The sequence below is a fragment of the Glycine max genome, chromosome 10 (genome assembly GCF_000004515.6).
Source record: "Glycine max cultivar Williams 82 chromosome 10, Glycine_max_v4.0, whole genome shotgun sequence".
Classification (NCBI taxonomy): Eukaryota; Viridiplantae; Streptophyta; class Magnoliopsida; order Fabales; family Fabaceae; genus Glycine; species Glycine max.
The window spans coordinates 32,649,467-32,672,024 of NC_038246.2; the positions used below are offsets into that span (position 1 = coordinate 32,649,467).

The window sequence follows — 22,558 nt, forward strand, 5'->3', positions numbered from 1 at the left end:
TTTTTCCATTCATATTAACTTTTTCAAACATTATACTATCATGCATCCACTGATCTTCGTCCATTTTAATAACACATTCAAAAATTTCAATCACAAACAAATCACTCCTAACCACACAATACATATACTATCACACAAATTTCTAATTTTTTTTACTACATTTAATAATATAAAACATTAAAATTGATAACCCTATATATTAAACAAACCAATAACATCAACTTTTTCTACTTAAAATTCATAACCATATAATACATAAAAAATGATAACCTAATCATATATACTAAAATAAATAATATTATTGAACTTAATTCTAATTCATAAAATTATAATCATAAAAAAACCAATTTTAAGCCACAACGACTCAAATAAATTATAAGTCTAAATTATTTTAGAACTAATACCACTTCCAAAATATAAAAAAATACTTACAAATTAATTATCAAACTAGACTTATTTAAAAATATTTAAAATAATACTAATTACATTTCAAATAAATAATAAAACAAAATTTAAAAAAAAGAAAAAAAAATTATCTTACAGATTGTTAATCCATATGTTGCTTACGGATTGTTAATTCGTATGTTGTTTACGAATTGTTAATCCGTAAGTTATATAAAACTTATAAATTATCAATCCGAAAATATTATATAACTTATTATTTTTAATTCGTAAGTGTAATACGCAGAAAACAAAAAAAAAAATCAAGACAACTAACCTCCACTATTAACAACCGCGGCACTTGCTGACGTACTTCCGTAATACTTTCACCTCAACCAAACCAGACACAATGCACCTCTCTTCTCACGAAAATGAAAAAACGCAATGAAACCAAGAGAATGAAGGAATGACAACAATGTGAAAGAAAAAGTAAAAGTAAGAAAAAGAGCACAGAGGAGTATTTTTTAAACTTTGGATTATTGTTGGGTGCCCAGGCAATATGAATGTTCCCAAAAAATCTATGATAATACTAAAGAATGAAAATCCATAACTTAGAATAGGATGACCATCTACATGTAGGCTATTACTATACTTCCTCCACATCTTTGATGTAAAAAATAAATCACTATTTTACTAAGACTAATAAAAATAGTTAAGATAATGAATTTTTATTAAGAATAATATCATAAATTTTAATTTTATTTCAAAAATTTCCAACCCTTTCATTCTAATATGACATGTTTCAAACTTTCAACATATTTTCTAAACACTAACGAGTGACCAAACCATGTATGTTCATTCAGAATATAGCACCCGTTTCACGGAAAGGTTAAGTGGTGAAGTGATTACGTTGTTCATAGACAACAAACATTTAAGAGCAAACTTTCCAAGTCATTAGTTACTAAATTGAATTTATACTTTACTTACAGATATAAATTGACGCAATTTGTTATTCCGTTAGTCTTTTTATACAATTTTTTCTACCGAACACGACTCCATTGGTGAGGTCAGAACAAAAATAAATAGTAAACATTAATCCTTGATTTTGGTTGAGATGACATTAATGAGAAACGAGAAGAAGTTTTTACTATTTAATGTGGTTTCCAAACCTTTACCGCACTACTTTAATTCAACTATTTATTCTCAATTCCCTTCCTTTCCATTCCACACGACCAAACCATACATGAATGTCCACCCCAATTTTAGAGTGGATAAATGTAGGGAAGAGAGAGTGACTCTTGAGGAAGAAAAAAAAGCCAAAAAAACTGATGTGATCAGAAAGAAAGGGAGAAATAGAAAGAAAAAGTGGAGTGAAAAAGATATAGAAGAAAAATTAAGTGTATGTTTACAATTGTCCAAAATATATCACAAATTAATGCAAGTCTAATAAGTAGAAAGGATTAAACGCTTGAGGAGTGGTTGACATTATCACTACCATAGAAAAAGACTTTATTGTGATTTCTTATTTGATGACCAAATATAGTGAGTATGAAGTAACTATTTCAAGCGAGCATCCTTGGATAAAAGAAGGTCATCCACTTTCCGGGCATTGCATAGCTCATCAGCACAATCACCACTCTCAAAAACAGCAGCTGCCCCCATTCCAGTACCTGCTCACAATTGACAATAGGAATGATTTTTTGCATGGTGTATAAGTGTGCGCAAGCATGTGAAACATACAATGAGAAAGTGAGTTTACCTATGCACATAGATATAACTCCAAATCGACAGTCCCTGCCACGTTTCTTCATTTCATGCAACAGAGTTGCAACACATCGAGCACCTACCGAAAAAAATTGAAAAACATGCTTAGAAGACAATAAGAATGCCCTGCCCTGTATCATTGGTATTTGAGAAGTACAGGTGATAATAATCATGTTCCAGGTAGAAGTCCCGGTCATGAAAGGGATCAGGTGTATGATGCATAGATACTCCTAAATGGTTGCCATACACAACCTGTTTTTATTAGGTACCAGGTACATACCCAATGCTCACTTGAGGGGTAGGTATTCTTATGATTTAATTACTTTATTCATTATTCTTATATTCTATAGCATATATCTTGCAGTATCAAGCTTTCAATTTCACTTAGGATAGGAATGAAGGTTTCATCTGGTTTCTAATAAACTCCACAAATTAGCTCATTATTTGGAGGTATATGTGGCATCCCATGCATAACCAATGCTCTTAAATTAGAAATCGAACTAGTAAAGAAACTAATTGAAATAACACATCAATCACTTTCCATCCAAGGGATCCAGGCTTGAGTCCTTATTTTCCCACTTTGGTGTCAACAAAGAATATATCCTAATCTGGTCCGGTTGTTTTTGTCAACTGATTCAAGGCTGTTTTTGTATTGGTGGGCTGGTTTCCTGTTCAACCACTCCAATCAGCTAGTCTAGTTTCTTACCAAATCTTGTGCTTGACATTATATTTTGTAGGCCTAATTAAAAGAAGGGGAACTTCTGTAGGCCAAAATTATTTTATTTTATATATGAACGAGAATAGCTGAATGCTTTTGTAATCAGCGGTGGTAGTGTTGCATTTGTAATGTAAGAATGAAAGTTGTGGTATACACCTGTTGAACCCAGAGGATGCCCAATTGCCATTGCACCTCCATTAACATTGATCTTTTCTGGATCAAGCCCTAGCTTGTTACGGCAATACACGAACTGGGAGGCAAATGCCTTAACACAAGCAAATTATTGAAGTGAGTATATAATTTCAGACAGAGAAAAAGGAAAATATAAGTATATAACAAACACATTGATCAAATACCTCATTTATTTCAAAAAGATCAATATCATCAAGCTCTAGACCTGCAGCCTTAACAGCAACAGGAATTGCAGCAGCAGGGCCAACACCCATGATGGCAGGATCAACACCAACTGCTGCAAAAGTCCTACATGACAGCCAACAAATAATTCCCTTCAGATTAAAATAAAACAGAATTTTTATCATAATCAATTTCACATTTTAAGTATAATGAAAACATGACTTATGATTTTAGGATAGAATACAATTCATTAAGAGAGGGGTACATATAAAAAATATGAAATTCCAGTTCCTGAAAGACACATGCTTGACAAGTTTGTTGATTTTGTTCCATAAATTGTTGTCTTCCTAAATAATATTGCAGAGTAACTAAAGAGGCTAAGTTTCACATTTAGGGATTCTAGTCTCATGCAACTTCTTTTTCATCTTTCTAAATTAAAAATGTAATCACATACCATCATAATCAGAACAAGAATATGAGACCAAGGATGTGGTCCTATAACAAAGAGGACAAAAGCAGGAATTTTTCAATGCTTATATTTTAATTATTGAGTTATGCACTATTATGCTGATGAATCAAGCACTCTATGGTGAATGCTTGTGTCAAAAGTTGCTGGTACAGCTGGCAAGAAAGTTGGTGCTAACATATTAGGACTAGAGAATCATATAAATGCACCCAGCATAAGAAGGAACTAGATATATCATATGAAACTAGTTGAAGTATAAACATATATTGTTTGGCCAAAACAAAGAAAAAGTGCATTATTCTGACAAGTTGACACTGATTTAACATTTGTCCTGATATAGTTTTCCTTTTCAATTTTTTTAAACTTGCATCTTGTTTAAAGAGGAGAGAAATCTATTGGTCCTTCCTTTCTTCATAGAGCACACAGCATGTCAATTTAGAATCAGCATATTAATACTGCTAGGAACTAAAGCCTCTATATTACATATGAAGTAAGTACCTGAATACACCAAGAATGGGTAGCCCCTTTTGCAATGCAACACTTCTTTTCATCAGCAGAACAGCTGAAGCCCCATCGGTCACCTGGCTAGAATTACCTAAAGCACATGCATCATATGATAAAACTTAGTACATCAACTAGAAAGGATTTGAGGAAATGAACAAGGTTTTTATGATCTTATACCAGCAGTGGTGCTTCCGTCTTTCTTGAACACAGGTTTGAGTCTTCCTAGATCAGACACTGTTGTGCCAGGTCGAATTCCATCATCAACAGAAATGGTGACAGATTTCTCCTCACCGGTTTTTGGGTCCACAATCTGTTGGGAAGAAAAAGAAGCTTTATTCAGCACCCAAGAACCAAAAGAGAGATTCAATATACCCTGTAATGGCCAATACCTTGGTGGTAACTGGGACAATTTCATCTTTAAATTTACCAGCAGCAGTAGCTGCAGCAGCTCGCCTGTGAGACTCAACCTATCAACATTATTAAGAAGGTTTGGTTAAGAGTTGTTAACATATAAGATAGAACCATGATTATCAAACTCTCGAGTTAACTCGCTAACTCTTACGAGTTTACGAGTCAACTTGTCCTCTGCAAGTTGACTTTTGAATAAATTTTTTTTTAGTAGATTCTGGGTAAATTCTATAAACTCTAAGTAAACTCGGTAGACTCTCGAGTATACCACTGAGTTGACGAGTTAGCAAGTTAAAAAAATTAGCACGCTATTCTCAAATACAAATTCTCACCTTTGATAATATCAAACCCTTGTTCTCTAATAACATCAAACCCTCGATGAGAATGATCTATCACTACTATAACCTCTACAAGTTATTGTCTAGTGGTGATGTATTATTACTAGACTTGGTTATTTAAATATTCTGAACTTTATGATTTACTGTTTTGCTTTATTATATTGATGAAATGTTTAATTAGTATGTTATTTATAGATATTTTGTTATTATTTTTATATGAAGTAGACTCTTACGAGTCTACGAGTCGAGTCTCTGGAACTCTCACGAGTCTGCGTAAACTCTCGAGTTTGATAACCTTGGATAGAACAAAATGTTGCATTAATTTAAAACATATATCCAACTTACTGCAGCCTGGTCTTGTTCCTTCCTTGAAACCCCAAAGCGCTGTGCAACATTTTCAGAGGTAATTCCCATAGGAAGAAGGCAGTTTTGTGCTTGTTCAAACATTTTTACCTATCAACACCAGAGAAAATATTATATAACCTTGTATCCATTTTAGAGGTTTTATTTCCTAAAACCAAAATTGACAACTTTATAATAAAGGAGAGGAGATGGGGAAAAGATGGAGAAATACCTTAGGATTCACTGATCCATCCCATCCCATTGGATTAGTGGTCATAGATTCCAAACCGGCACCAATACCTAAACAAAATAATTAAAGGCAACATAAGATACTAAAAGTCATATCAATCACAAGAAGAAAACAGCAATTTGATGCATCCTTTACCAATGTCATAGAACCCAGCCCTTATAGCAGCAGCTACATCAGCGACAGCCTGGAGCCCAGATGAACATTGCCTATTAACGGTCCTAACAGGCACAGTTTCTGGATGAAAATAACATCACATGTATAAATACCAAACCCGAATCATATAACAGGTTTACAAGCACAAACTATCTAAATTCTAGACATACCGGGAAAACCAGCATAAAATGCAGCCATTCGGCATTCACTAGCTCTTTGAGCTCCAGGAGCCAATACACTACCTACAACAATATCCCCAACTTCACTTGGGTTCACATTGGTTTTCTCAATTACAGCCTACAATGAAAACATTAATATTTAATAGAGCAGAAAATGAAGTATACAGTACAAAGTATATGTACGTAGATCATCACAGCTTAAGAAAAGCAGTTATTAGTCAGAACTCGTTTAAAATTGAAAATGTGAAAGAACTAAAAATCAGAAGCAAATGATTAAAACCTTCAAAACAGGAGCCAGTAGATCATCAGGAAGAGTGTCTTTGAAACCACCTCGTTTAGCTTTGCAATGAGCAGTCCGATAAGCACTTCAAAAGAGCAAATACATAATTTGGCTAAAAATTAAAGACCCCTCAAACACAAATCATCATAATTCACAGCTGAACACTATATTCTTAAATAAAGCACATGCTTAACATGAGATATTTCATTTGAGTAAGAGCAGAACTTACGCCACGATCACAACATCGTCCCCGAATGTCGATGTCCTTTGATAAGCAGCGCTATCCCCCGCCACACATGCTGAAGCCTAGGATCAATCAAATGTTCAACATAAAAACAATCAATTGACAGCACATGAACGCTTCCATATACACATTGATTTATGAAAATAAATAAATAAAGCTAAAGCCTAACAATCAATCAAGGAAACTATGTGTAGCAAAAGAGTCACATGTGTAATTTTTCTCAAACACCCTATCGGGCATGTAACATATAAAATCATATTCAAGATCAAAACTAGCATAAATTCTGGGCTAATAATTAATCAAGAAAACAAATTCTCATATATGTGTCAAAAGGGTACTTCTCTCACATGCCAAACAAGTGAAACAACCAATTGAATGAATATATACACGTTCAAGACAAAAACTTTTACAAAATTATGATCTAACAATCAATGAAGGGAGATTATTCTTGCAAAATTGGCAAAAGGGTAGTTTCCCCAAAGGTCAAACACGCTGTTAAGAGAGATTAGACGAAAAGGGTAACGATGAAAACGTCATAATAATGAAAATTAAAAACAGAAAAAGGAGGTGAAACGAACATGGAGGGAGGATGATTCGTTGGGGTGGGTGGATGATGAAGGGTTGAGATGATGAAGCAAAATCTTCTGTCTGTTGATCGCTTTCTCCATCTTCTTGAGTTTCGTGATTTGGAAATTGAAAAAAAGAAAGAAGGCTAGATTGAGAGAGAGATTTGATTTGTTCACTTGGTTACTTGCATTTATTGAGCTTTTGAGTCGAAGGAAGCAAAAGAAAAATAGATAATTTATTGTTACCATATTATGATTATAATATTAATATTTATAGATAAAATACTTACAAACTATTAAATATACCTTTTTATTACTGGAAAATAGATTATGTATTCAACAGGAGTATCAATAATACATTCCTTTAAATACATTTTTTAATTGGTTAAAATATATTCAAAATTACGAGAAAGAATTAATAAATAGGATACGAAATTCAAAAAAATTAATTATTTTCAATATTTTTTACCGATAAAAAGAGTATACACCAAAGAGTGTGACAAAAAATATTTTCCTAATATTTCTGTTGGCCATATAAGTTGATTTATGCTTTCGATGATCAAGAATTTTGATATGGTGCACATTAATTTTTTATGCATCTAGACTATAAAATACACTATTAACTAATTGGAAATAAAGATAAATATAATTTTAAGGTGATAACTATTTGTATCAAACATGCAAACTTGTGATTATATATATATTATCCCATATTATTATTTTTTCATATTAATATTAAGATTTTCAAATAATCATAATAATAATATATTTTTTCTATTTCATTATAAATGTTGTGTAAAACACAATTATGTCAAAATAATTTTATTTTAATTTTTAATATAATATTAATTATATTTTTTTACTTATATTTATTATAATATTAATAGTGAACAATAAAATTCATAGATATATAAATTATAATAAAATTAATTTTATAAAATTATTATTTTTTATCTGTTTATTATTATTTTTAGGATGACTATCATTTTAAGAGAGAGGAAGTAATGGTAATGAAACCAAAAAATTGGGTAGAAGATAATATGGTATGTTCGAGAGAGAGACCAATGACGAGAACGATGGCGTTGTTGGCTTGGCGTCCTCAAAGATGGGTGTTGTTTCCACTCGTGGCTTCCAGCGCGTGGTTGCACCGTTTTTGCTTGTTTATATCACGTTTTATTAGTTATTTAGGGTAAATAATCATTTTTATTTTTAAATGTGTAATTTATGGATAAATTTGTTCCTAAACATTAAAATTTTAAATTTAGTTATGAAAAGTGTAAAAAATGCGACAAATTTATCTAACCATTAATTTTCGTCTACTATTATTAATAAAATAACCTAAGATACATAGATATACATTTGTCACAAAATTGATTGTTAACTTGGTCATGTCGGATAAATTGAATAAAAATGTCATTAAGTTATCATTATTGAACTTAAATATCAGCTATTTTTTATTGGACGAAAATGTCAATAATTTTTTTGAAAGAAAATGTCAATAATTTCTTATTGAATGTAAATGTCACTAATTTTTGTTGGATCTAAATAATAATATATTTCTATTGAGTTAATTTGTTAGACTCTAGATTTTATTTCATTTAAAGGTAAAATATAATTTTAGGATAATTTTTTATCCTTATTTTATTCCTACAACCATAATATTATAATAATTACTTTAAAAAATATTTTGACAAATATAATTTAAAACAAACATAATAGTAATTAGAATATTGATTGACAATCATAATTTATCGATCATAATAAAAATTATTTAAAATAAATATTCTATTAATTTAATATAATAAGTATTATAATAGTATATCCATCATTATAATTTTATTTAAATTATAATAATTAATCAAAATCCAGATCTGAAGGTTGTCATTTCATGTTTAGTGAGTATTTATTTTTTCTGCATATTCTTGGCGTGTAAAGACGTGTAAGCTAAAAAGTTGTTTTTATTTAATAATTAATTCTATAAATTTAAATTAGTATTCACCATTGATTTAGTTATTATTATCAATAGTTTTTTTTTACGAGTATAAAGACATCTAAGTTAAAAAATATTTTTTAATCATAAATCATATACCACTTACCAATTATGAGCTTATGAGTTAATTTTATGGAGTAATTAGTAATTTTTCCTGATCTCATCATTGCGTAAGAAGAAAATATTTATTCTAAAATAATTATTATTTTATCTTTTTAATGTAATATTAATATTTTTTATTATATTTCTTATATATTAATGAATTATAAAATATAAGAATAAATTAATGATGATGTAATGTTAATTTTATAAAATTATTTATTTATTTATTATTTTTTTAATCTGTCTAAAATAATTTAAGATGAAAATTATTTTGAGGGAGGAAGTATTAACCATACTACTTCAAACTAGACAAAACTAATCAAAACTTTCGAATTATCTAGTTTATAAGGTTGAATCAATTAGTTTGAAGTAAATTAAGTGGCATTTGACTAGTTGAGTTTCGAACCATTAGCATATAGCCTAATGACAATATAACTGCCATAACTCATTATGGTATGGTAGTATATCATAACTCGTTATTTTGGAAGAAAAAATATTTTGCATAAAAGGAATTCAAAATATAGGCTGTGTATTCACAGTCAAGAAGGGCGCTTGTAAATTATCCAATTAGGGACTGTTGGAAAGCGTGCCATTTTGATTAAGCAAGATTGCTACGTAACGGACACGTATGTATGTGGATACACTCTAGCGAATAGCGATATTTTTGGTAGGTATATATAGTCAGCGATTATTTCTTCGTTTACGTACTGTCCTAATGTGATTTTTTTTTCAAATTATGTAATATGTAGAATCACTTAAATATTTAATGTCATTAATATAAGATTTAAATTTAAGCTGATTAAAATCGCATCAAATATAGATTAATGATTAAAAGAGAACAATGAGTCGGTGAAACCGTGAAAGTAATAATTATGTGACATAAATTTGTAAAAAAAAAAATCATTACTGAGAAAACATATTCTCAATTAAAAATGTTTATAAAAAAAACCACAACAAAGGCACGGCACTAAGTGTGAAAATTTCTGATATTCATGGCTTGCGGCTAAGTAAACCTAACGATGCTTCCCTTTTCTAAATAAATTTATTTTAAATTAGAGATTTTTAGGGCTATGAATATGGATAATTCGTAAATATAAATTGACCCAAACTATTGTGAAGAGTATGAGTTGGATTATTCATGTATTTGAGTCAAAATCGAACCGTATAAAATTATTCATGTACGGGTTGAATCATAAGTTTAGATTTATAGATTCGATCAAAACCGAATCAAATCAATCAAAATTTTTAGAGTTGTTTGATTTGATTTTAAATACGACTAATATTGAATTCAAGTGTTGAACCTGTAAGTGTTGAGACTAGAACTTCTTAATGTATTACTTCGAGGTGCAATGTTATTTATTTCACTTTTTTTCATATTTTTTTTGTCATGTTTATAATATTAATGAATCATATTTTGTTTATTTGTTTAAGCAAACTTAGTTGTAGTAAAACTTATTGCAAAAAATTAGTTTGTAAGAAATAATTGTTATTTAGACTATTATAGTAAAATCTCATTGAATAATATTTTATTTTAATTTGTATTAGTTTATTTTAAAATATTATGTTGATGGTATTAAATCAATCAATTTTACTATTTTCAGACATTTGATAATATTGTGTTAATTATATTAAATATTTGGATGAATCATGATATAAAATAGTAATTTAAAAAAAATTAAATTTAAATGGGTAATCCGTTAGTCCGAATCGAATCAAACCGTTCATAAATAAATTGGATTAGGTTGAAGTTAAATTTTTTTTTATGGAAACCGAAACCAAACCATGAATACCCCTAAAGATTTTTAACATAAACTATTTCTTTTTTAAATATTATTTATATATTTGAGTTAAAAGTTGAAAATACAATAGACTACTATAAAATTAGTCAGAATTTTTCGCGCAAGTAAAATACAACATTCATCCTTGTTTTTTTAGATAAATGCAGCAATCATTGTTTTTTTTACGGAACAATAATCGTCTCTTAACACAACAGAATTCGGTTAAAAATTAGACTAATCAACAATGTGTATGTACCCCCTAAAAAAATGTGTATGTACTAATCAAGCTTAATTTGTAAGAATTATAATTACTGTATTAATTAAACGAAATATTCGAGTGAATAGACAATTTAGTCCCTGAGATTGTAACCAGATTGCATATTAGTCCCTGACTTAAATTTTAATTCATAATAGTTCCTAACTTTACATAAGTTTTGCAAAATAGTCTCTATCGTTAAATTCTCAGGTGACCGCGTTAGTGAGGTGTATAGGTGGCAATTCAGTGCCATGTAGACTGTCCAACGTGGCACTGAGGTCTGCATGTATAAATTCTCTCTCACGCAAGGTTACTTCTTCTTCTTCCCCAAATAAATTAGGCTTTACGAAGCTGCTGGTTTCCCACGCTGAGTCGCTTCTTCTTCTTCTACTCTGAGGCTCAGTCGCTGCTGCTTGTTCACTTGATTTCTCCATGTCTGCAAGTGGCAGTTGTTGTGCATTTTCTGGTAGTTTCATTCGGCAATGCCACCATGGAAGACGTGCAGCTATTCGAACTGCAAGAACAAGGAGGAACCCAGGAAGGTTATTCTATACTTGTGCATTACCCCAAACAGACCCAGATAACTGTCAATTTTTTCAATGGGTTGAAGAAGAAAACCAACTTTCTAATTCGTCTTCTGTCTCAAGCGAAACAATGGTAGTGGCTGATTTGAGGCTACAAATTGAAACTTTGCAGAAGAAAATGAGAAATTTAACAAACATTGTGTTGCTAGGTTTTTCATTTTTAATTGTAATGTTAGTTTTAGGGGGAATGTATTTTAGGTAAAATGTGTAATAGCAGCTTTTGTAGTAGGAAGTGGCTGATATTGTAATTGTTGTTTTGCTTTTGTAATAACAGCTTTTGTAATAGCAGCTTTTGTAGTAGGAAGTGGCTGATATGGTAGTGGCTGATATTGTAATTGTTGTTTTGCTGAAGAATTTGTAGTAGGAAGTAATTTGTTGCTACTGTCAATTACCCATTTCAATTAAATATAATTTGTTGCTGAAATTTGCAGTTTATTAAATATAATTTGTTGTTGTATAACTTTTTGAAGTTATTGAAGTAGCACTAAACTAGGTGGTCCTACTCCAACTCCAAATCCAACACAGTGTATAATTTATAAAAGAAAGAGAAGAAACATGACATTAAATCAATCTCACATAATGTTTGACATCCCAAAGCATGGTAGTTAAAAGCAATTGTTCAATAGGCCATAATGTTTACATCATTTCACATGCCAGTGAAGCTTTCAAAATATACAACTACATATCCTAATATCAAAATGTAACAAAAAATGCTTCTTCGGTTTTCTTCATCAGCAACCTTCAAACTCAGCAACTTTCAAAATGCAACAAAAAATGGGTCTTCAGTTTTCTTTATACTGCATCATCTTTATCAGCAACCTTCCTTTGTTTGGCTCTTGTTATGGTTAACTTATTCCTTGCTATTGGTGGAACAATAGTTGGAGGGACCTACATGCAAATGCCAAACATGAATAATTGTAATATATAAAAATGGAGTGCTGCAACAAATTAGGTTGAGATAAAACTACTTTGTTGTGACAAATATTTACCATCAACTCCATGTCACTATCTTGTGACAAATGAGGCTGAGATAAATTAATCTCCACTGGATCTTGTTGAACATGAGCATCAGCTTTTTCAGCCTCATTCAAAGCTTGTTCATCTTGAGATAATAGGTGGTCATCCTCATTTGAAGTTGATGGTGCAACATATTTCTTTGGCCTAACAGGAACTCCACTATTTTTACAGCTTCTAATGTTATGATTGGTTTGGCCACACCTTCCACATGTAAACTCAGCCAATTTCCTCTTTAGCTTATGTCCTGTGACATTGTCCTCATCTACAGATCTCCTTCTATTTTTCTTTGGCCTTCCTCTTTGGACCCTTTTATGTGGTGGAACAGGGTGTGTATACTGTGTTTGGGCCCAATATTGTGGTCCTTGGACTGGTTCAATAAAATGCTGGTATGTCTTATTATAAGCTTCTATTGACAACCACTCATGACACATGTCCTCAGGCTTCCTTCCTTTGTGAGTTATTGTTGCAATGGCATGTCGGCATGGCATCCCTACATCAAAGTTGTAAAATCAGCACACATGTAGGTTAGGAATGAAAAAAAACTATAAAGAACACAACCTATTAGTTGCCATACTCCACAAGTGCATGTCCATTCAGCTAAATTGACCTCAACCTTATTCCCCCACATGTGGACCTCATATCTCAGGCCCATGTTATCACCACACCAAATGAGAGTCCATTGATTAGCAAAATGAAATTCTTTTTCTAGTCTTTTATACTGCACTGGACATAATGGTCCAGGCTTTCCAAAAAGTTTAATCTTGCGGGCAGCCATGGTTCTTATGATATAACTTCTAATTTCTTCAAGCACTGTGATAATAGGCTTGCATCTATACTGCAGAATTCTGGAATTGAATACCTCACAAGTGTTAGTTGCATATATTGTCCACCTTGGGTACTGTACTGAAGTGGGCTTTTGTCCATGCTTGTTTGGGCCATTTATTCAAATACTCCCAAGCCTGGCAGTTGATTATCTTCAAATGGGCCATATGGCCTTCAAACTCAGCAACAGTAGTGGATTTTTCACATTGCCACACAATTCCTTTAAGTTCTTTGCTTTTCCATTGCTTTGTAAATTTTTTCCAAAGATGCAAGACACAGAATCTATGAGGTGCACCAGGCATAACTTCCTGTAAAGCTGGAATAAGTCCCTGAAAAATTGTAGCAAAGTAGTAAATACTTCTGGACTAGTCCCTAACTTATGTCATTAACTTCAATTAAATACCTAACTTATGATAACAATTGCAAATCACACCATGTCATACCTTTTGCATGTCTGACATGAAATTCCACCCATTCTATATGTAATCCCCAAGATCTTCATGCAACAAAGTTAAAAACCATTTCCAATTGTCTTTGTTCTTAATGTCCACAACAGCATAAGCAATAACAAAGATGTGGTTATTGCCATCAAGCCCAACAGCAGAGAGCAAGTTTCCTCCAAATGCACTCTTTAGGAAACATCCATCTAGACCTATGAATGGTCTACATCCAGCGACAAACCCCTTCTTACAGCCAGCAAGACAAATATATAGCCTCTGAAATTGTGGTGGACCTTCTGGACTTGGCACTGTGTTGATCTTAACTGTTGATCCAGGATTGCTCCTCAATAATTCATGTGCATAATCAAATACTTTGGCATATTGTTTCCTCTCATTCCCTTCCACTAGTTGCTTTGTTTCTTTCATGGCTCTCCACATCTTTGTAACTTCAATGTGCACTCCAAACTCTTGTTTGAAATATTCCAAAGCTTCAACACATTTAAGGGTTGGTTGCATTCTGAGTTTGCCCTCAAGTTTACTGACCACCCACTGTCTATTTGCTTGTTTGTTGCTCACTTCTCTGCAACAATTATGGTTATGCTTAAATGTCTTTATCTGAAAAGAGTTTCTAACTTCATTCTTTGCACAGTAGATTTCCCAATCACAAAATGCCTTCTTGCATTTTGCTCCAGCCCTCTGTTTATCATTCTTTCTTCCACTTGAACTCCTTGCCCATCAATATGCTATACTCCCTCAAGGCAGATTTAAATTCATCTAGAGTACCAAACTCCATCCCTAATTCCAACTTCTGTTCACCAACTCCACTACTTTGACTATATTGAGGATAAACTTCAACATCCTCATCTTCATCATCACTACTAATGGGGATATTAAGCTCCTCTGAATGATAACCATCTGTCTCAACTTCAGCTTCAACTTCATTCATCATACAAGAGAAATTTATAAACCACTCATCACTGTCAACTTCCTTTTCCTCCTCACTATCAGCAACATCTCTTTTCACCACCAGCATCTCTCTGCTCACCAGCATCAGCATCCCTCTGCTCACTACCATCTCTTTGCTCACCAGCATCAGTATCCCTATGCTCACCACCATCTCTCTGCTCACCAGCATCAGCATCCCTCTGCTCACCAGCATCCCTCTGCTCACCAGCATCTCTCTGCTCTCCAGCACCAACATGCTCACCAGCACAACATCTGCATCAATGGTGATCAAGTAAAAATTAATCATATTCATTAATCATGGTAACCATGTCGGACCAAGTACATATGAATTAAAACTTACCTTCCTCATGGCCAGCAATAGGTACATCATCTAAATCATCCTCATTCTCAACAGCTTTTGGAATTGGATCACATTCCAAGTACAACATCTATGGAACTTCTTCTAAAATTGGATCTACTTCATGATGAAAATAAACATTTATCTCATTCTCATTTTCAAAAGCATCCATAACTAAGTGTAATATATCTCCATCAGTTGTACAACTCCTTAACCCATGATTAAAATCTAAGTCTTTATCAATCAACCAAAAACATTCTCCTATATTGTTATACTTCTTACAAGCTTTCACCAGATCATATAAGATAAATGCATTCAGGCAATCTGCAGATATATCCTTCCAAGCGTCAAATTCTCCGCCTATATATTCAACATTTCCAACACTGGCACGTGGAGTGAATCTTCCTCCATGGTGCAATACTAAAGTTATATTGTCATTCATTCTACACAATCAGAAACCACAAACATTGTCATATATTAGGAAATAAAAAACCTACCTCAAACTCTAACATAGGCACATCACACAACAACATGCAATGTCGTCTATAAAAATAGAGCATCATAAACGAAAATAATAAAGGATCATAAACCTCCCTACGAAGACAATGTAAATGAAACCCCTTGGACATATAAAACCCCAAATCAAACCACCAAAACAATGCAAACATATTGAACGCAAAATAACCACCAACCTGACAAAAAGCGCGAACCCTCACAATCACGAGAACGCAGGGGAGGGAAGAGCAAACCGCAAACAGTTAAAAAACCCTACAAACAGTAAGACAGTGAAAGGGAAAATGGGTTTACTTCATTTTTGATTTCTTTTTAACCTAATTTTTCAATTCAGTCCTTGCCTTGCCACATAGGATTGCTGACTTGGACTCAAACTTGCCACATTGGGATGCTTAAGTGGACTGAGGTTTGCCAAATAGACATTTGACTAACGGAGGAAATTAGATTTTAACAGTAGGGACTTATTTGCATAACGGAGGTAAAGTTAGGAACTATTATGAATTAAAATTTAAGTCAGGGACTAATATGCAAACTGGTTACAATCTCAGGGACTAAATTGCCTATTCACTCCGAAATATTCTATTGTCTCAAAAAAATATTCCAATAAAATTGCTTCATCATCAATGTCGTTCAGGTAAATCGTGATCAATATGCACTTGAAGTTTTGTGCATAGCAAAAATGTATAATCTATGAGATGAATATATATATATATATATATATATATATATATATATATATAGCCAAAAAAATATTAAATGTCTAAATACAATTAAAATGTTTATGCTAAATCAATATATTTCAAAATTCTTGGCTGCATTCAATTTAATTTCTTGCAAGATAATATAAACTAAAGTTAGAAAGTTATTGAAGTGCAATGTGAGGAAAAGGATTGTTAGTCATTGGACTACAACATAAGGAAAAAGAGAAACAACTAAATTAGCAGAAGTAAAAACATCAAGAAATCTAAATTCACAACATTTACCTGCTATGTTTCACAAAAGAAGCCTAAATCAATACGATATTACATCTAACATAGGTAAACCATGACAACATATCTCTTTTTGGATCTTAAAATCATGTACAATTTCTCTAAACAATTGGTTCCATCTAATCTAAATGATTAATTGTTACAAATCTCATATATGCATGTAAACATATTAACCAGAAAGTCAGTTATAGTTCAAAGTCTTCTAATTAATTTTTTTTAATAAAAAGCATATTAATGCAGATAAAAATTATTTCTAATAAAACTAATAAACTAACATTTATCAATAAAAAATAATACAAAACATAATTATGATAAAGAAACAAAACTCGATGCATATACACTTTCAGTTGCATTGGCTGTTGATCATGTTTTTTTTTAACAAGTTTACTCTATTTGATTGAGAACTATTTGTATACCTTTATTATAATATTTTTTATAAATAGCTATCTTGTTTTAGTATTTTGAATTGCTTACGTATGAATTTTATCAAAATTGAGTCTCTGAAGTTATGCTACTACTGCAACAAATAGAAAATGTCAGGTTTGTTGGAATTTTAGAGAATTTTTATAAAATATCAATAATCACCAGAAACACATTACATTGGATTACTTGGATCCATAATGATTAATCAAACAAACGCAACGAAATCTGAATCTGTAGGTAACCGGTGGCTTCATAGTTCTTCCTCAACCGGAACCTCTTTATTCCCTAATAAGACATTTGTAACTCTTTAGATGGGAAGAATAAAAACTATATGTGACAGGTCAATATATTAGAGATCATAGCCTTCTTATAGTGTATTAACCTAATAGGGTTCCCACTATCTACTAATGAGCCAACACTGACATCTGCTCATTTAAGTCCATATCATCTGATTTAGTTGTCTAACTAGCTCACTTAATTTGATCACATAAAGTAAAACTCACTAATGATAAATAGCTAATATTGGAATAGAAAATTCCAACAATCTCTCACTTGGGCTACATATTGTAGCGATTATATCAAAATCCTTAAGCGTGCATCCGTACACTATTTGCCTTTAGACTTCCACCTTAATAACCTGGTCCATCTCATGTATCAATAATGAAATCACTGTGACTTTTGTCACTATAAAAAATGCAACTAGACCCCAATGAAAAACACATCAATGCACTTAATAACATAGGTCAATATGGATAAGTAACATGGAAATTACATGCAATGTGATTTCAGTCATGTCTATTTCCAACTAGTCCAAATTTTATTCTTTATAGAGATCTATCCAAACATAACATAAATATTGCAAACAAAATAAGTTGATAATGAAATGATAAACTTCAACTTTATTTCTGCAGAAAATCCAAACAACAAAATGTTTGTAAACCATAAGATATATAATATAATCAAGACTCCCACTAAACTAAGGTATTATAAGGAATTACACCCATAGCAATGCGCTCATGGAAAAACTTTAAGTGTCAGACCTTTAGTAAGTGGATTAGCTAGCATGGAACGAGTTCCTATATGTTCTATACAAATCTGTATTTTCTAAATTCTTTATTTAACAACCAAATACTTTATATCAATAAACTTTGACTTGGTTGAATCCTTAATAAGACTGCTAAGATATTGTCCCAATAAACACCCGATGGCTACTTAATGTTGGCGACAATAGGCAAGTCAGTTTCAATAATTTAGCAATCATAAATTCTAGTATGATGTCTCATAGCAAAATATTAACTCCACCAACATGGTTAAATGTGGATCCTTATCTGAAGTGATTGCTATTAAGACATTCCAAAAAAATTGAAGTCAGAATATCCAATGATCTCTAAACTTCTAGACTTTCGATATGAAAACATGTAGTTTCTTGTTCTCTTCAATTAACGCATAATGCGCTTTACTACTTTCTAGTGTTCAATACCAAGATTACTCATATATCACCTTAGGACTTCAACTAAAAAATTATTTCAGGAAAATAAAAATAAACTTAAGAATACATGATAAATTATAATATAATTGTTTTGCAACAATAAACCGTATGATGCTAGTAGGATGTCATCAACGTATAATACCAAAATAATAAATTTGCTCCCAATGAACTTTTAGCACACACAATAGAAGAGAGACTTACTTAAAAGCATAAATAAATTGCTTTAGTTTGCATACCATAGACTTTAGATCAGTTTTCTGGTTGCACCGTATAAAGTGTTTCATCAATGTTTCTATTTAGAAACGTAATCTTTACATCCATCTATGCAAAAAAAAAATATCAAAATGATCTACACCGTCATTATATTCCTAAGAAAGTCTTTCTAAGAAATTAAAGAGAATTTTTCTTTGTGATCAATGTCTTTCTTCTCATAAAACTTTTGGTAACAAGACAAACTTTATATATCTCAATATTACCCATTGAATCCCTTTTGACTATAGATATTTATCTACAACTTATGGGATTCCCACTTTCAGGCATTTTGACGATATCCCAAATGTCATGTTCAAGTTTTTAAAGAAATATAACATAATCATTCAAATTATATTTTTCTTTTCTCTAGTGGATCTTTCTAATGACACTTCTTGAGGTTATTGAGTTTGAACTTTAGATGGTGCTTGAGAGAAAATTTTAGTGTTGTCTTGTCTTTTAATAATGTTAGGAGTAACATTATTATTTAATTACCATATCCATTTCTTGAACAATGGTAAGTACAAAGACTTTTCTATTGTCAACAACATGTTATTCTTTAAAGACAACACTCCTTATGTTTCCTTCCTTCCAAACTCAATTTCCTCAAGGAATTTTGCACGTCTCAAACATGATCTTAAAGTGGGATTGTAAAACTTACACATGCGAGAGCTTTAAATGTAACAAAAAAAATTGCAACTAATTATCTTTAAGTCTAGCTTACCTTCATGCAGCCTATAAGACATTGCTTCAACTGGACATCCCCAAATGTGCAAATGCCTAATGTTGGAATCTTCCTGGCTCACACCTAATAGGGGTTCTTAATGACTACTTTAATTGGTACCCTAAAAAGATATAAATTTCATTCTTTAATGTCTTTCCCAAAGTGACTTTGGTAGAGAAGAATTAAACTTCTTACCATATCTATACAAGTCTAGTTTCATCATTCTGCAACTTTGTTCATGCTAGGTTTGTCTAACATTATATTTTGTAAAACAATTTCATAATTATTGAAGAAAACACATAGAGGACTCCAAACGTTGCACCTTATGTCATATCTACCATAATATTCTCCACAGTCATATTTGACAACCTTAATTTTCTTTCTTAGTTGAAGTTCAACTTCAGCTTTGAAAGACTAAATGTCCAGAGGCCAAAACTTCTCATAATTTAAATAAAGAGTAATCATCTATGAACATAATAAAATATATTTTTATTTCCATTCCATGAATCCATAAGGAATAGAACACAAATATATGTATGTATTAGTTCTAAAACATCCTTAGTTCTTTCAACACCTGAATTCTTTTTTGTTTATTTATTTTCCCTTTATATACTCAATGTAGACTATAAGGTCCAACCAATATAAATGATCCATAATTTCCTATAACACAAACATTCAAATTTTCTATTAAGAGATATTACTTAAGTGCTTATGTTATAAAGTGATGAAATTCTCATTTAATTTTAAGTTTTGTACCACCGAAAATTGTTTGCAATAGGAACACTTAAATATCCATAAAAAAAGCTAACTTGCAACATTTGAATCACATGAGATACTAACTTTATTATTTCTAATTGAACAAGAATAACTGAATTTGTCCAAATTAGAAATAAAATTCGGTTTAATAAATAGCTCAATATATGTCTCAACCAAATTCAAATGAAATTGAGTCTTTTAAAGCAACATAAAAGTTCCCATAGCTTTAACTGCAACTTTATGTCATCGCCCAATAAAAGAATCATTCATTATCACTTGGCGGATGACTCCATAGGTAGCATCGTATAGACATGCTTTTGTGAGTAGTAGAACCAAAATCCACCCATTAATGTCTTTTGGTACAAAAATAAATTAACTTTAAAACAAACAAAAATGAGAAGTTTACCATTCTTCACACACTAAATAGTGTAATTGAGACCTTTTTTTTATGTCTCATCCTACAAAAGCAACAAGAAATTTTTTTATCTTGTTTTCATGTTTATTTTCTAAAAATAAAAAATAAAAAATTATAGAATATCCTCAACTCTCAAGTGACTCGATTCAAACTCTAAATTTTATACATGGAGTTTTGGAATTCAAATAATATGAGTAATTTAAAATGTAGTGGTAACAACAACAACAATTAAAGAAGAAAACAATAAACATACAATGCACAAATAATCTTTATGGTAAATTTCAAAACCCAAACAAGATATCTAGCGCACCATTAATGCTCAATCTTTGGATTAAAAAAAACTAACTACAAGTGATACTCTCAACGCATTGATCAAACATTGGTGATAAATCTATCAAACAAAGGTTGTCTTTGGACACTCCATTGCTCACATGAAAAACTTATATGATGATTACTCTGGTCAAATAATGATTGTCTCTGAACATTTCATTATTCATATGGAAAATCACACTATTTATAATCACCACATGTTTACTATCGCAAGCATGTAATTATTCTGCCAAATTGTGTCTTCTTTTGGGCCGAGCACAATTCACATGAATAATTCCATGCAATATCCATGTAAATTCAATTAAATCAACTTATGCAACAGATGCTACTTTGGCAACATGTTGTTTCAATCAATTTAACCCAAAAATACAAGACAATTTAATATAATAAATGGGAGGTCTTAAAATCACACAACTTTCACATATAATTTAGTTATATAAAAATATATATAACAAAATATGCAAATATTTTATAGAACAGACCCATCATAAGATACCTAGCACAAAATTAATTCCTAGAGAAATTAATTTGCAATTGGTACTCTCAACGCAATGATCAACTATTGACAATAAATTTTGTCAAATAATAGCCTTTCTTCGGCCTGACTATTATTCACATGAAAACACTTTTATAATTGTCACACATTTATCATGTACAAAATATTATTTGGCCAAATTGTGTCTTCCTTTAGGCCGAACACAATTCACATAAATAATTTTATGCAAAAATCTATGAAATTTTAATCAAATCAATTTTTACAATAGGGATTACTTTGACAATATATCGTGTCAATCAATTTAATTAAAAAAAATCACTAGATATGAAAATAAATGGGAATGATACCACTAACTTAACTTAAAAACAAACAAGAGTAAGGGATGTACCTTTCTTTATATGCCATGCAACATACCTTGGACACTCTTTCTTCATGTGTCCAGACTTCTTGTAGAAGTAACAAGTAAATTCTTCATCTTTCTTTTGTTTCTTTTGCTGAGAGCACCCTTAGTTTTCTTTTTCTTATTTTTTTTTCTTATTCTGAGATGTCAAGCTTAAATGAGTATTTTCAGATCTGTCTTTCTTCTGCCTCTCTTCCTCTTGCACACAATGAGATATAAGCTCATTAATGGACCATTTGTTCTTCTGAGTTTTATAGCTCACTTTGAATGACCCAAAGTGTGCAAGAAGTGAGATCAAAACTAAATGCACGAGCAGGTCTTCCCCAAGCTCTAGCTTAAGTGCTTTCAATTTTGATGACAAGTTAGACATTTGCATTATGTACTCCCTTATATAACTTTTCCCTTTTTTTAACCAATAAAAATAAAAACAAAAACAAAAAATGCATGCGCAAGAAACCTCCTTATATGTATTATGAAGAGTAGCCATGAAGAAAAGCTGTTCACAAAACTAAATAACAATGCAAAAAAATAAAAT

General features: G+C 31.4%; 1 protein-coding gene across 1 annotated transcript; it reads right to left on the minus strand.

Annotated features, from left to right (window-relative positions):
* Positions 1-1,938: 1,938 nt before the first annotated feature.
* LOC100170734 (peroxisomal 3-ketoacyl-CoA thiolase) lies at positions 1,939-7,049 on the minus strand. The gene is made up of 14 exons (NM_001251546.1): positions 6,960-7,049; positions 6,367-6,443; positions 6,138-6,222; positions 5,849-5,975; positions 5,661-5,759; positions 5,508-5,575; positions 5,279-5,386; positions 4,577-4,654; positions 4,365-4,497; positions 4,182-4,278; positions 3,220-3,343; positions 3,020-3,128; positions 2,141-2,224; positions 1,939-2,051 (listed from the first exon to the last, which is right to left on the minus strand). Exons 1-14 carry the CDS (start codon positions 7,047-7,049, stop codon positions 1,939-1,941), a joined length of 1,392 nt encoding a protein of 463 aa, NP_001238475.1.
* Between the last annotated feature and the right edge of the window lie 15,509 nt (positions 7,050-22,558).

Excerpts from the sequence above, each read along its gene's own strand:
- LOC100170734 (NM_001251546.1), bottom strand. The coding sequence starts at position 7,049 with ATGGAGAAAGCGATCAACAGACAGAAGATTTTGCTTCATCATCTCAAC. Across the intron at positions 5,576-5,660 it reads GGCTGGGTTCTATGACATTG|GTATTGGTGCCGGTTTGGAA; the intron begins GTAAAGGATGCA and ends TATTTTGTTTAG. Across the intron at positions 4,655-5,278 it reads AGGAACAAGACCAGGCTGCA|GTTGAGTCTCACAGGCGAGC; the intron begins GTAAGTTGGATA and ends TAATGTTGATAG.